The sequence below is a fragment of the Symphalangus syndactylus genome, chromosome 3, assembly GCF_028878055.3.
Source record: "Symphalangus syndactylus isolate Jambi chromosome 3, NHGRI_mSymSyn1-v2.1_pri, whole genome shotgun sequence".
NCBI lineage: Eukaryota > Metazoa > Chordata > Mammalia > Primates > Hylobatidae > Symphalangus > Symphalangus syndactylus.
In genome coordinates, this window is record NC_072425.2 from 15064257 (window position 1) to 15077699 (window position 13443).

The window sequence follows — 13443 nt, forward strand, 5'->3', positions numbered from 1 at the left end:
AGGCCCCCATCACCCCTGTGTGCAAAGCCCTCAGGTGGCTTTGATCCTGCTTGGAGGGAGGCCAAGTTCTCAAGAGGCCAGCAAGGTACCTCGAGGTCGTCAGTGTGCAGATCCCCTTTACCTTCTGTGTCTTTGTCTCACTGCCCGTGTCCCCTAGGATGTGCACTCGAGGGGCACCGGGATTTAGGTCTGTGCTGTTCTCTGCCGTGCCTGTGTCCCTGGCTCCTGGGGCAGATCTGTTAAGTGAAGAAATGGATGTGAATGATGGGTGTGTACATGCACGTGTGTGTGGATGTAATCAGAGGGCCACAGGGAGGTTCAGGTTGTCTTTCCCCCCACTGGACCAAATTGAAATTGAAGGCTAGAGGGTTGTTTATATTCAGGATGGAATTCGACAGCAAAAGATATTTACAGAGGGTTTCTCAGCATTGGGGAGACGCCAGTGTGTCACAGCGGTGAGTGCTGTCTGTGCTCGGGGCTCACAGCCTTGAAGAGACCCCTCGGACTTGCTTTTTTTGTCATCGCTTGAGAATTTCCTCTGATCATACAACTGCACATACTCCTAGGGGTCTCGGTGGTCAGTAGCATGAACTGTGACAGTGCCCTGGCACAGTACGCCATCATTCTGGAGACCCTCATCATTTATTTAATCAGCCCTCGTTGTTGGATAATTGATTCATCAGGGTGCATGAGCACACGCCATGCTTTCAATGGGCATCTTTGCACATCAATCTCTGTGCACAGCGGATGCAGGACAGGAGAGCCCCAAAGCAGGGCTTAGCCCGTGATGGTTCTTGGCTTTGCCCAGGAAATAATTCAACGGCAAGCCATGGTAGAGCAGAAGAAAACAGCTTTATTGAAGCAACGGTGTCACAGCTCCGTGACTGCACCTGCAGAACAGGGCTACCCCCACGGGTAGAGAGGGGCAGCTCAGGGCAGTTTTGCGGACATATTTATACCTACTTTTAATTATATTTTAATTAATGTAGATTAAGGGGCAGTTTATGCAGAAATTTCTAGGGAAGGGGTAGTCACTTTTGGGTTGTTGGGTCATTGCCATGGAAATGGCGGTAACTCCTTGGTGTTGCCATGGCGATAGTAAAGTGACATGGCACACTGGTGACCTGTGTTATGGAAAGCCGCTTCTGCCCCCGTCCCTGTTTTGGCTAGTCCTCAATTGGTCCGGTGTCTGAGCCTCACCTCCAGAGCTGAGTCCCACTCCTACCTCACAGCCATTTCGTTAAAGTATGTTTCTTTCTCTCCCTTCCTTCCTTCCTTTTTTTTCCTTCCTCCCCGTCTCTCTTTTCTTTCTTTCCTTCTTTCCCTCCCTCCCTCCCTTTCTTTGCTTTCCTTTTCCTTTCCTTTCCTTTCCTTTCCTTTCCTTTCCTTTCCTTTCCTTTCCTTTCCTTTCTTTTCTCTCTTCCTTCTTTCCAAGACAGGGCCTTGCTCTGTCATCCAGGCTATAGTGCAGTGGCACAATCATAGCTCACTGCAGCCTTGACCTCCTCGGCTCAAGTGATCCTTCCACCTCAGCCTCCCAAATAGCTGGGACCACAGGCATGCACCACCACACTTGGCCAATTTTTTGACTTTTTTGTAGAGACAAGGTCTCGCTGTGTTGCCCATGCTGGTCTCAAGCTCCTGGACACAAGTGATCCTACTGCCTCAGCCTCCCAAAGTACTGGGATTACAGGCGTGAGCCACTGTGCCCCTCCTAAAATACGTTTCTAGAAGTGAAACTGCTGGGTCAAAAAGGCATGTGTGTTTGTAAGACGTGTAGTACATATTGTCCTCCAAAAAGATGGTTCCAATTTGGACAGGATTTTTTAGAGCGTTGTCAATTTTTAGTACCCAAGTAGAGAAATTTACAAGCATATATATAAAGAATAGGGACCACCCAGAATCCCACCTCCCTGAAAAAAATCACTGGTCACATTATGGTTTATGACTTTCCAGATTCTTTTACTATGCATGTTAAACATATATAATGTAATATGGATATATGTGGATATATATATCTAAAAGAGAGAGTGAGCCTGGGAGGTAGGCAGTGTTTCTCCACCTCTAAGCCCGTTTTGATGATGTTATTGTGATGGTCCCTGGAGACGAAGGTTTGAGGCCACCCAGGTGACGGTGGCTGCCCCCTCAGTATCTACACCAGCCAAGAAGACTTTGAGCAGCTTCACTTTTAGAAGTTTGAATTATGAAACTAGGGCTTTTTTTCCATTTTCCAAATATAAAATCATAACATAGAGTTATATATATTTTTTATTATATTTGCTGACTGTCCAGAATTGAACTTGGCCAGGCTCAGTGGCTCACGCCTGTAATCCCAGTACTTTGGGAGGCCCAGGTGGGTGGATCACCTGAGACTGGAGTTCGAAACCAGACTGGGCAACATGGTGAAACCCCGTCTCAACAAATAAATACAAAAAGTAGCTGGGTGTGGTGGCGCATGCCTGTAGTCCCAGGCACTTGGGAGGCCGAGGCAGGAGGTGGAGGTTGCAGTGAGCCCAGATCGTGCCACTGCACTTCAGCCTGGGTGACAGAGTGAGGCCATGTCTCAAAATAATAATAATAAATAAAAATAAATGTAAAAGGTGACACTACGTTGTAACTTCATTGGAGTGGATTTTTGCTGGCAAAGGGGTTGGATGGGAAGCTGTTGCGACAGGGGGACAGGGAGGAGGGATACAGTGGAAAGAGGGGACCGAATTGTTAGTACTGTCTGAAGAATCTGGCCAGGCACGGCAGCTCACGCCTGTAATCCCAGCACTTTGGGAGGCTGAGGTGGGCGGATCACCTGAGGCCGGGAGTTTGTGACCAGCCTGGCCAACATGGTGAAACCTTGTCCCTACTAAAAATACAAAATGAATCAGATGTGGTGGCAGGCGCCTGTAGTCCCAGCTACTCAGGAGGCTGAGGCAGGAGAATCGCTTGAACTCGGGAGGTGGCGGTTGCAGTGAGCCGAGATTGTGCCATTGCACTCCAGCCTGGGCGACAAGAGGGAAACTCTGTCTCAAAAAAAAAAAGAAAAAAAAAAAAAAATCTGGGTAGGGACGAGGAAGGGTTAAGGTTGGATGGTGTCACTGTAGACACCTGGCCTGGGTGATTGATCTTTGCTGCAAGGGCCCTGGGGAGCCAAGGGAGGCTTTAGGCAGGGAAGAGACATGATCAAGGCTGTGTTTTAGACAATTGGCCTGTTGACTGTGCAGAATGGCCAGGAAGGAGATAAATAAGAGGCTGTTACTGTGGACTGGCAGGTAATTAGAGCAGGCGCCTACCATCCAGTCTGCTCTGTGGCAGGTGTCCCGTGGGTGTCCCGTGGGCCAAGGGAGGCCAAGCTCAAGGTGAACTTTCTTTTCTTTCTTTTTTTTTTTTTTTTGGTGGGGGAGACAGAGTCTTGCTCTGTCGCCCAGGCAAGAATGCAGTGGGGCAATCTCGGCTCACTATAACCTCTGCCTCCTGGATTCAAGCAATTCTCCTGTCTCAGCCTCTGGAGAAGCTGGGATTACAGGTGTGCACCACCACGCCCGGCCAATTTTTGTATTTTTCGTACAGATGGGGTTTCACCTTATCGGCCAGGCTGGTATCCAACTCCCGACCCTCAGGTGATCCTCCCGTCTCGGCCTCCCAAAGTGCTGGGATTACAGGTGAGCTACTGCGCCCGGCCAAGGTAAACTTTCAAGCTTCGTTCCCACCTGTGTTAGTTTTCTATTGCTGTGTAACAAGTTGCCGGCTTAAAACTATACACACTTATGATCGTACAGTTTCTGTAGGTCAGGAGTCTGGGCAAGGCTCAGCTGGGTACTCTGCTCAGGACCTCCCAGGGCTGCAATCGAGGTGTCATCCAGGCGGAGTCTCACTTGGTGCTGTGTCTTCTTCCAAGCTTGTTTGAACTGTAGGCAGAATTTGGCTCCTTGTGGTTCTGAAACTGAAGCCCTCAGCTCCTAGTGGCCTCCCTCTCCACAGGCACTTGGCAGCATAGCTGTTTGCGTCTTCCAGCTCAGCAGGAAAGTGGCTGTCTGCTTGGAATCTCTTCTTTCAGGGACAAGCTGGATCTTTCAAAAGGCTCGTCTGATTAGGTCAGGCCCACCAAGGAGAATCTTCCTTTTGCTTATATCAAAGTCAATTGATTGGAGACCTTAATTACATCTGAAAAATCCTTTCACCTTTGCCGTACTCTATTTGTCAGAAACAAGCCACAGTTTCCACTCAAGGAGAAGGGATTACACAAAGGTGGGACCACCTGGGGTGGGAATCACAGGGCCACCTTTTTTTTTTTTTTTTTTTTGAGACGGAGTCTTGCTCTGCGGTGCAGGCTGGAGTTCAGTGGTGTGATCTTGGCTCACTGCAACCTCCACCTCCCAGGTTCAAGCAATTCTCCTGCCTCAGCCTATCGAGTAGCTGGGATTACAGGTGTGCGCCACCACGCCTGGCTAATTTTTTGTATTTTTAGTAGAGATGCCATGTTGGCCAGGCTGATCTCAAACTCCTGACCTCAGGTGATCTGCCTGCCTCGGCCTCCCAAACTGCTGGGATTACAGGTGTGAGCCACCGCGCCCGGCTGGCGGCGCCATGTTAGAATTGCGTGTACCACACCGTCTCTCTTTTGAGTCCCCCTTCTGATTTTAAGGTGCTCATTCCTGACTGCCTTATATCCCAAGCTCAATCCATTCCCACTTTTTCTAAGGTGTGAACTAAGAATTAAGAAGTTCTTGGAGAGCCATTACGCAGTGGCTCACACCTGTAATCCCAGCAGTTTGAGAGGCCAGAGCGGGAGAATCACTTGAGTCCAAGAGTTTGAGGTTATAGTGAGCAAGGATCTCACCACTGCACTCCAGCCTGGGAGACAGATGTTCTCAAACACAGTTTCCAGTAACTCCACTGACCAGCAGATATCCAGACGACACATCTACCTCTGTGTGAGGCCAGGGGGACACAAAACACAGGGAAGAAAGCACTTTTTTTTTTTTTTTTTGAGACGGAGTCTCACTCTGTCGCCCAGGCTGGAGTGCAGTGGCATGATCTCAGCTCACTGCAATCTCCACCTCCTGGGTTCAAGCAATTCTCCTGCCCCAGCCTCCCGAGTAGCTGGGACTACAGGTGTGTGCCACCACGCCCGGCTAATTTTTGTATTTTTAGTAGAGACGGGGTTTTGCCATGCTGGCCAGGCTGGTCTCAAAATCCTGACCTCGTGATCCGCCCACCTCGGCCTCCCAAAGTGTTGGGATTACAGGTGTGAGCCACCATTCCCAGCCAAAAGCACATTTTTTTTTAACCTTTGAAGACCTTATTATGTACTGGAGGCTGTTACATTGGCCTGCTTTCTTTTTAAAGATTGTTTTGCTTTTCTATAAAGTTATTTTAAAAATATGGAGACTTCTGGATTGTGAGTTACCATAAAATTTAAGCTAATTGGCCTGGCGGAGCGGCTCACCTCTATAATCCCAGCACTTCGGGAGGCCCAGGCAGGTGGATTGCCTGAGGTCAGGAGTTTGAGACCAGCCTGGCCAACATGGTGAAACCCTGTCTCTACTAAAAATACAAAAAGTTAGCTGGGTATAGTGGCGCAGGCCTGTAGTCACAGCTACTTGAGAGCCTGTGGCAGGAGAACCAATTGAACCAGGGAGGCGGAGGTTGCAGTGAGCCGAGATTGTGCCACACTCCAGCCTGGGTGACAGAGCGAGACTCAGTCTCAAAAAAAAAAAAAAAAAAAAAAAAAATTAAGCTATTCACATTTTGGCTTGTGTCTTTCCAGATTTTTTACATTGCACGTATAAAATATGTGATAAACATTGATGTGCACATTGCTTCCTCCGCCCCCCGATTTTGAGATTTTGATTATTTTTCAAAGTAGAGCTTAGAGATGGGTTTGCTGGGTGAAAGCATGCGAATGTCTTCACGGCTGTTGGTTCCTGTTCCCTAACGCTTGTGCTGATCTTTTACTCTGTAACCCCTGCTGGTGGTTTGGGATTTGCTTGTTTCTTTGTCTTTCCAGAGAGGCTGGGTCAGGAGCCCGTTGCCAGCCCTGGAGATCTTCCAGGAGAGCAGAGGATGGGGTGTGTTCGGCCACATCGCGGGAACCCAGCCCAGGGCCCTGCAGCGGCCCCACGGCGCCCTCCAGGGGCGAGAAGCAGAGGTGCAGGAGCCGGAGGTACCAAGTTGATTTGGGTCCCCAGCTGGGGCTCCTAAGGTGGGTGGGCATCAAAGGAACGGGGGAAGAGACTCTGGACCGGGTATGCCGGGTTTCTGGACAGAGAAAGTGCCATTTCACCCCAGGAAGGGGAGTACATCTATTTTCTCAAACTCCATCCCTCACCCTGTGCTCCTCCATCATAAACACTGAGACATCCATTTATGGGCGGGAACTTTGTGCCAACAAAGTTGGCAAACCCCTATGCAGTGGGTTCTGTAATTATCCCCATTTTACAGACAAGGAAACTTCTCTCTGGAGAAGTGCCTTGTCCAGGGTCACAGGACCAGAAACTCTAGTCTTTATTTCTCTGGTTTGGGTTTTTGCAAGAGCTGACTGTCTTTCCTTCAATCTCTCTACTTCCCCCTCCCTTTCTCTCTCAAGTTCTTTTATTTCATATAAAAAAAAAAAAGTAGAGACACGCAATGCCCTCTCCCAGACTCAAGCTCACTTGGCCAAATGGGCAAAGGCAGCAAGTTCTCCAGCCTGGGGCAGGCCTTGGGTACCTTGTCCTCATGGAAAAATGATATCCTGGGACGGGTGCCCAGGAAGCTGCCCACACAGCCCTGCAATTAGGGCTACAATAGCTACAGCAGTGTTTGAATATTTTCTCTTTTATAGGGAGGGCTGCCTCGACCCCTCCCTCAGCTTCCCGGAGCAGCATGTGTAAACGATTAAGCTGGTTTGTTTTCTCTAGAGCGCTCGGAGGAAGTGACATTAACATCCTCGTGGTCCAACAGCAGGGCCAGCACCTCCGTGGGAAGGTCCCCGGCTTTTTCTGAAGCTGGCCTTCCTGGGACTGGCCTCCCAGGCTCCCACCTGGTGTGACCTCATCACTGCACAGGCAGCCTCAGCCTGGCGATTCTTCAGGGTGCCCTCCCTTTGGGTTGAAAAGTAGAAAGGGAAAACGAGCTCCCAGGTTAGTGCTTCTTGGAGGAAAACGGCCTGCTCTTCCTGGCTGCCCATGAGTGCTCTGCTCTGGGCCCCCATGCTCTGGACCAGTTGCAGGCATAGATCCCCCAGATGGGGAAAGGGAGCAAGCTTTGTGCCTAGGAGGACGCTCAAGCCGGGTTGGACCCCAGCTCTTGTCTGGGTGGGAGGACAGGCCTGCATCTTCCAGAGGCTTCCACCAGGCAGGTCCCATGGCCGGGGTCTCTTCTTCCTGGGCACTCCTGTGTGTCTAAGCCCAAACTGGCTTTTTTTTTTTTTTTTTTTTTTTTGGCAGAATCTCACTCTATCAGGCTGGAGTACAGTGGCTGATCTCGGCTCACTGCAATCTCCACCTCCCGAGTTCAAGTGATTCTCCTGCCTCAGCCTCTCAAGTAGCTGGGATTACAGGTGTGCCCCATCACGCCCGGCTAATTTTTGTATTTTTAGTAGAGATGGGGTTTCACCAGGTTGGCCAGGCTGATCTTGAACTCCAATCTCAAGTGATCTGCCCACCTCGGCCTCCCAAAGTGCTGGGATTACAGACATGAGCCAACGTGCCCGGTCCCCAAACTGGCTTTGAAGGCTCCCAGTCTCCCCAGCCCATCACCAAGTCACCAATTCCTGTTTTTTTTTTTGCTGCATCCAAAACATCTCCCAGCTCCACCAACTCTGTCCCCATCTGGCCCAGGCCACAGCCCCTCCCACCTGGACACCTACCCTGGCCTCCCCAAGGGGCTCTCTCCTTCACTCTTAGCCCACAGTCCCTCTTTCTCATGGAGGCTCAGGGCACGTCCCTCCACCAAGCAAATCCCCTCCATGGCTCCCCACAGATAGGGTGACATCCAAACATCTAGTCCCGGCCACACAAACCTCGTTTGAGCCAGTTCCTGTTTCTCTCCACCTTCACCCGGCACCAGGAGATCCAGCCAGGAACAGCTCCCACTGGCCCAAAGAGAAGCTTCTGGCCTGCCCCAGGGCTGCACTGACGCAGTCTCCTCAGCCAGAAACACTGTTGCCCCTCCCCCTCTTTGGTGAACTCTTCATCCTCCCAGGCACACCTCCTCCAGGAAGCCTGCCCCGATGCCTTCAACAAGGTTTGGGGCCCGTCTGTGCTCCCTGGGCCCCTGCAGCACCCCCTCACAGCCTTAGTGGTGCCGTAATTATTCCTTTGTCTTTGCTTCCTCGTAGCATGGCGCAGCCTCTGCGGCCAGGAACCTTGTGTTTCATATTTTTTCAGTGCAAGAATGGCAAATGGAAGTCCAGAAAGCACTTACCCGAGGCAGAGGCCAAACTGAGCCAGAAAACACAAATCTGACTCCCCCTCCTCCCCCAGTCCAGGGCACAGGCCTGGCCCTCACAGTCAGGTGGGCCTGAGCAGCTGAAGACCTCAGTAGAACTCCCCCTCCACTCTACCCCAGCCCCTACTGGTGCCCCAGGCACTCTGCTGGTCAGAGTCTCTGCTGCGGCCAGGGAGGAAGCCGTCCAGCCACCGAAGGAAGAAGTCACGCAGCGCCGGGCGGTCACTCTTCCCCAGGTGTGTTTGCACATCTGAAGGGGCCAGGTTCTGTGGTGGAAATCCGGATGGAGTATGGGGAAGAGTATTCAGGGGTGTACTGGGGGCAGGTGGGAGACGGTCCTCACTTTACTCACAAGTGTAGCTGCTGTACCTTCTAACTAAAGTGGGGGCCAGGCACGGTGGCTCACGCCTGTAATCCTAGCACTTTGGGAGGCTGAGGTGGGTGGATCACCTGAGGTCAGGAGTTCGAGACCAGCCTGGCCAACATGGCGACACCCTATCTCTGCTAAAAATACAAAGAATTAGCTGGGCGTAGTGGTGGACGCCTGTAATCCCAGCCACTTGGGAGGCTGAGGCAGGATAATCGCTTGAACCCCTGGAGGCGGAGGTTGCAGTGAGCTGAGGTCGTGCTGCTGTACTCTAGCCTGGGCGACAGCAACACTCCGTCTCAAAAAAATAAAATAGATAGATAAATAAATAAATAAAGTAGGTTGTCCCCATGCAGGCTACTCATGTGTGGAGCCCCATGGCTGGCGCTTTAGGGGCACAGTCATGCTGCATGGGCAGGGCAGGATACTGGAGAATTGGCCCAGCTCATTGACTCCGTCGAGATTCCTTGCTGTGCCACCTGCCACCCCGCCACCCCAAGGGCCAGGGTTCCCTCCCACCGCTGCCCAGGGCTGGCCGTCTTTGTGCCCTCTGGGATGGGGGAGTGTTGTCCTACCTCCCCGGGGCTGGACTGGGGTGACTTTGAGCAGAAAGGCTCTCCTGACTTCCCTGGTGGGCGTGGGGACAGGTAGAGGGGCTGGCCTCAGACCATCCCTCACCCTGTTTTCTGCAGACCCCTCGTAAGTGGTGTCACTGGCTGCAAATGGGTGGGTTGAGGGACTTGGGTCTTCTGCTGGCCTCAACTGTCATGGAGCACACCACTGTCCTGGGATCCTGGCTGGGACCTACAGTCTGCACCTGTTTTCTGGGCCATTTCCTCAGCCCCTTCATGGTTAAATGGCCGGAGAGATCCCACGCCTTCTGTGTGCCCAGAAGCAAGGGACTGAATGTCCTTGCATCTGTCCCACACACCCTCTGGCCAGTCTAGGAATCCATGATCACCCATCCTGCCCTGCAATAGGACGGGGAGACGATCCCTGCCCAGGGTCACACAGCAAGGCTCTGCCCAAACATCTGGGTGTCCCCTTGGGGCTCAAGATGGGAGATGGGGTCTAGGGTGTGTTTCTGTCCTCCTCTCCCACCCCCCACCCCCCAGCCCCCACTTCTGGGGGCCCTGCAGGGTGACCGAGGACTTCATTCCTGGGAACAGTACAAATATGAGGGCAGTGGGCCTCCCATGGCTGCTGGTCTGAGCCAGGCCGGGGCAGTCTCCATGCCTGCTGCAGGCCAGAAAAAGGCCCAGGAAGGCCATTCAGCCCTGTGGTGTCCCAGCTCTCATCTCAGCCACCAACATTGTTTGCGGCCCTCACCCACCTTCCTGCAACCTTTTGGGGCTTAAAAAAATGGTTTTATTTCTTAAAGACAAAAGCTTTTTGGTTTTAATACACAAACTAAATGAGGTCCTTGGCAGGCTCTTCCACCTTCCGACCCAACCTCTCCAAGGGTTGTGGGCTGCAGTCTCTGGTGGCCGAGGACAGAAGAGCTGGGCCCAGCTGTGGGGTCCTCAGCAGTCTCGCTGGCTCGGGAGTCCAGGCTGGAGAGACGGGCCAGGAGAGCCCATCCAGGAGAAGGTCACTTCCTGGGCGTCTGCCCCCTTTTCTATTGCTGTCCACCCAGGGAGGCGGCTGGGTCCTGGTGGGACTGCACGTCAGTTCACCGTAGGCACCTGGCTGTGGTGCAGGCTGAACTCCTTGGCCTTGAGACGGAGGCTGGCGATGCTGTTGGCCATGTTGACCCCTGGGGTTGCGGGGCCTGAGCTCCCAGGGCTGTAGGGTGGCACTGTGCTGGGGGCGACATGAGACACAGGTCACATGGGTGCGGGTGGCTTCTGGGTGTCAGTGCTTGACCCCAGCCTCTGGTCCTGCCACTTCCCTACTTAGCTTGCTCTCCTGGGCAGCCTTCACCCAGGATTGGGGGTGGTTTGGAGCTGTAGGGTTTGGGCAGGAGTCAGAAGTCCCCCCAGCTCGGTGCCGGGACACAGGAGCCTCCATATGAACCATGAGCTTCCTGACAGCAGGGCCTGGGTGGGTCCATGCCGCCCTCCATGCGTACCCTGGGCCTGGCTCACAGCAGGATGGAGGCAGAATGAACAGGCACCTGGATTTAAGGATGCCCCTTGGGGCCAAGCATGGTGTCTCATGCCTGTAATCCCAACACTTTGGGAGGCCGAGGTGGACGGATCACCTGAGATCAGGAGTTCCAGACCAGCCTGGCCAACATGTTGAAACCCTGTCTACTAAAAATACAAACAATTAGCTGGGCGGGGTGACGGGTGTTTGTAATCGCAGCTACCCAAGAGGCTGAGGCAGGAGAATTGCTTGAGCCTGGGAGGCGGAGCTTGCAGTGAGCCGAGATTGCACTACTGCACTCCAGCCTGGGTGACAGAGCAAGACTCTGTCTCAAAAATAAATACATAAATAAATAAGGATGCCCCTTGGTTTTCCTGCCCCATGAAATGATGAATAGGGAGGGAAGTTAGGAGGGTGGTGAGGACTAAGATCCCTGAAGCCGACCCACGAAATCCCTGTTCCCCCACATGACCATGGCTCCAGCAGAGCCACCCTCACAGCCCAAGGAGCAGACGGTGCCTCTGGAGCTGTGGGGTATGGTGACCTGACTCTCGAGCACCTCCTGCCAACCACGTCAGAGTCTTTCCAGCTTTGATCCAGACAAAACTGCCCCAGAACTTGGCTCTGGGCCCCAGCCATGCCCACAGACCAGGGAGACCATTTCCTCAGCCTTCCCAGCCTCAGTTTCTCACCTGGAGGGTGGACACAGGGCCCTGGGGCCCCCGTGACAGCCCAGGAATCTTCCTGCAGGTTTTCTACTCCCTCAGGGTGATGCCTGTACTTTGCTCCCCCTCCAGATAGGCCTGTTTTCTCCTGGCTTCAGGCACTCACGCACACACTCACGCTCCTGTGGACACACATGCTTGCACGCTCCTTTGCATACGCAGGCACGTGCATGCACACTCACAGTCATGTGTGGGCACATGTACATTGACATACACACATGCAAACTCTTATAACATGAGCGTGCAGGTGCTTGTGAACACCCACTCACGGGCACACTCACCACACATCACTTGGTGTACCCCAGATCCCAGGGGCGCATGGACACCATTCAAGCTCTCTCCAGACCCTCAGAGGAGTCCAGGCTGGAAAAGCGTCTCTGGGATTCCCCAAGCTGCCCCCTCCCGGCCTAAAGGTGTTCCCGCTCTCACCTGTAGGGGGACGAGGCTGTCCAGGAGAGATAATCTGGACTCAGGGCGGTGGGCCGGGGAGCCACGGGCTGCTCGATGGCGGCCTCCTGGCTGTAGGACTTGAGCAGCGAGGCGGAGCGGCTGGCCAGCATGGCCCTTTCGTTCCTGCGGAACTTGGCGCGGCGGTTCTGAAACCAGACCTGTGGGTGGGAGGGTGAGCAGGGTGCAGCATGGGCAGGGGGGACCCAAGTCCTTTTGGACCTGGGTGTGTGCCTGGGCTGGCAGTGTCACCTCTCTGAACCTCAGTTTTTTCATCTGTAGAATGGGGATGACAAATAACGCCTGCTACTGGGTATGTGTTGGAGAATGAGAACACCAATGAATGAAGGAACAAATGGAGGGGCACTCGGCCACTGGGAGCGAGGTGCTTGCGAGCACTCGCGGGGAGGGGTGCTTGCTGAGCACTCGGGGGAGGGCGCTTGCTGAGCACTCGGCTCAGTGCTGGCACAGAGAAAGAACTTGAAACTGGAAAAGGACTTCTTTATCAGAAGCCTTTGTGCCAGGCATTGTTCTAAGCGCCTTACGAAAATTTATTTTTATTTGTTTATTTATTTATTGAGACAGTGTCTCTCTCTGTCACCCAGGCTGGAGTGCAGTGGCGCAATCTCGGCTTACTGCAACCTCTACCTCCCGAGTTCAAGCGATTCTCCTGCCTCAGCCACCCAAGTAGCTGGGATTACAGGCGCGCGCCAGCATGCCCGGATAATTTTTGTACTTTTAGTAGAGATGGGGTTTCATCATGTTGGCCAAGCTGGTCTCAAACTCCTAGCCTCAAGTGATCCACCCACCTCGGCCTCCCAAAGTGCTGGGATTACAGGCATGAGCCACTGTGCCTGGCTGCTTTATGAAAATTTTAACTCTAATTCTCGAAGGACCCCTATAGCAAAGACCTACGTGATCCTCATTTTCCAGGTAGGCAGGTGCACAGAGAGCTTAAGTTACTTGCTCAAGGTCACACAGCCAGTAAGTGGCAGGGCTGGGATCTGAACCCCCGTCCTCCTGGCCTCAGATGCTCCTGCTCTTAAACACCCCTCCTGGGCAATTGTGTAATCCCGGGTGAACAGTGGCTGTGCGCTCCCAGGCGCACGCTCCCACGGGAGGCCCGGGACTGAGCGCTCACCTGGACGCGCGCCTCGCTGAGATTGACGCGCCGGGCAAGCTCCTCGCGCACAAAGGCGTCAGGGTAGTGCGTGCGCTCGAACACGCGCTCCAGCGCCTGCAGTTGGCTGCTGTTGAACGTGGTGCGGTTCCGCCGCTGCTTCTTCTTCCGCTTGGCGGCGCTACCGCGCCCCGGGCTGGGACACTCACCTGTGGAGGTGGTGGGGGATGGTCAGCAGGGCGGCCAGTGGCTACCGCCACGGTTCAGCCCCC

General features: G+C 53.4%; 1 protein-coding gene across 2 annotated transcripts in view; it reads right to left on the bottom strand.

Moving 5' to 3' along the window:
- Nucleotides 1–10136: 10136 nt before the first annotated feature.
- PRRX2 (paired related homeobox 2) overlaps nt 10137–13443 on the bottom strand; it is a 56619-nt gene continuing 53312 nt past the window's right edge. Inside the window, exons 2-4 of one of the 2 annotated variants that reach the window (XM_055270745.1) lie at nt 13193–13380; nt 12034–12212; nt 10137–10594 (exon numbers count right to left, since the gene is read on the bottom strand). In XM_055270745.1, the coding sequence (XP_055126720.1) occupies nt 10459–10594; nt 12034–12212; nt 13193–13380 (503 nt within the window). In that variant the 3' untranslated portion in view covers nt 10137–10458. The remainder of the gene's footprint in view (nt 10595–12033; nt 12213–13192; nt 13381–13443) is intronic. The other variant, XM_063635919.1, reaches the window with a different exon arrangement.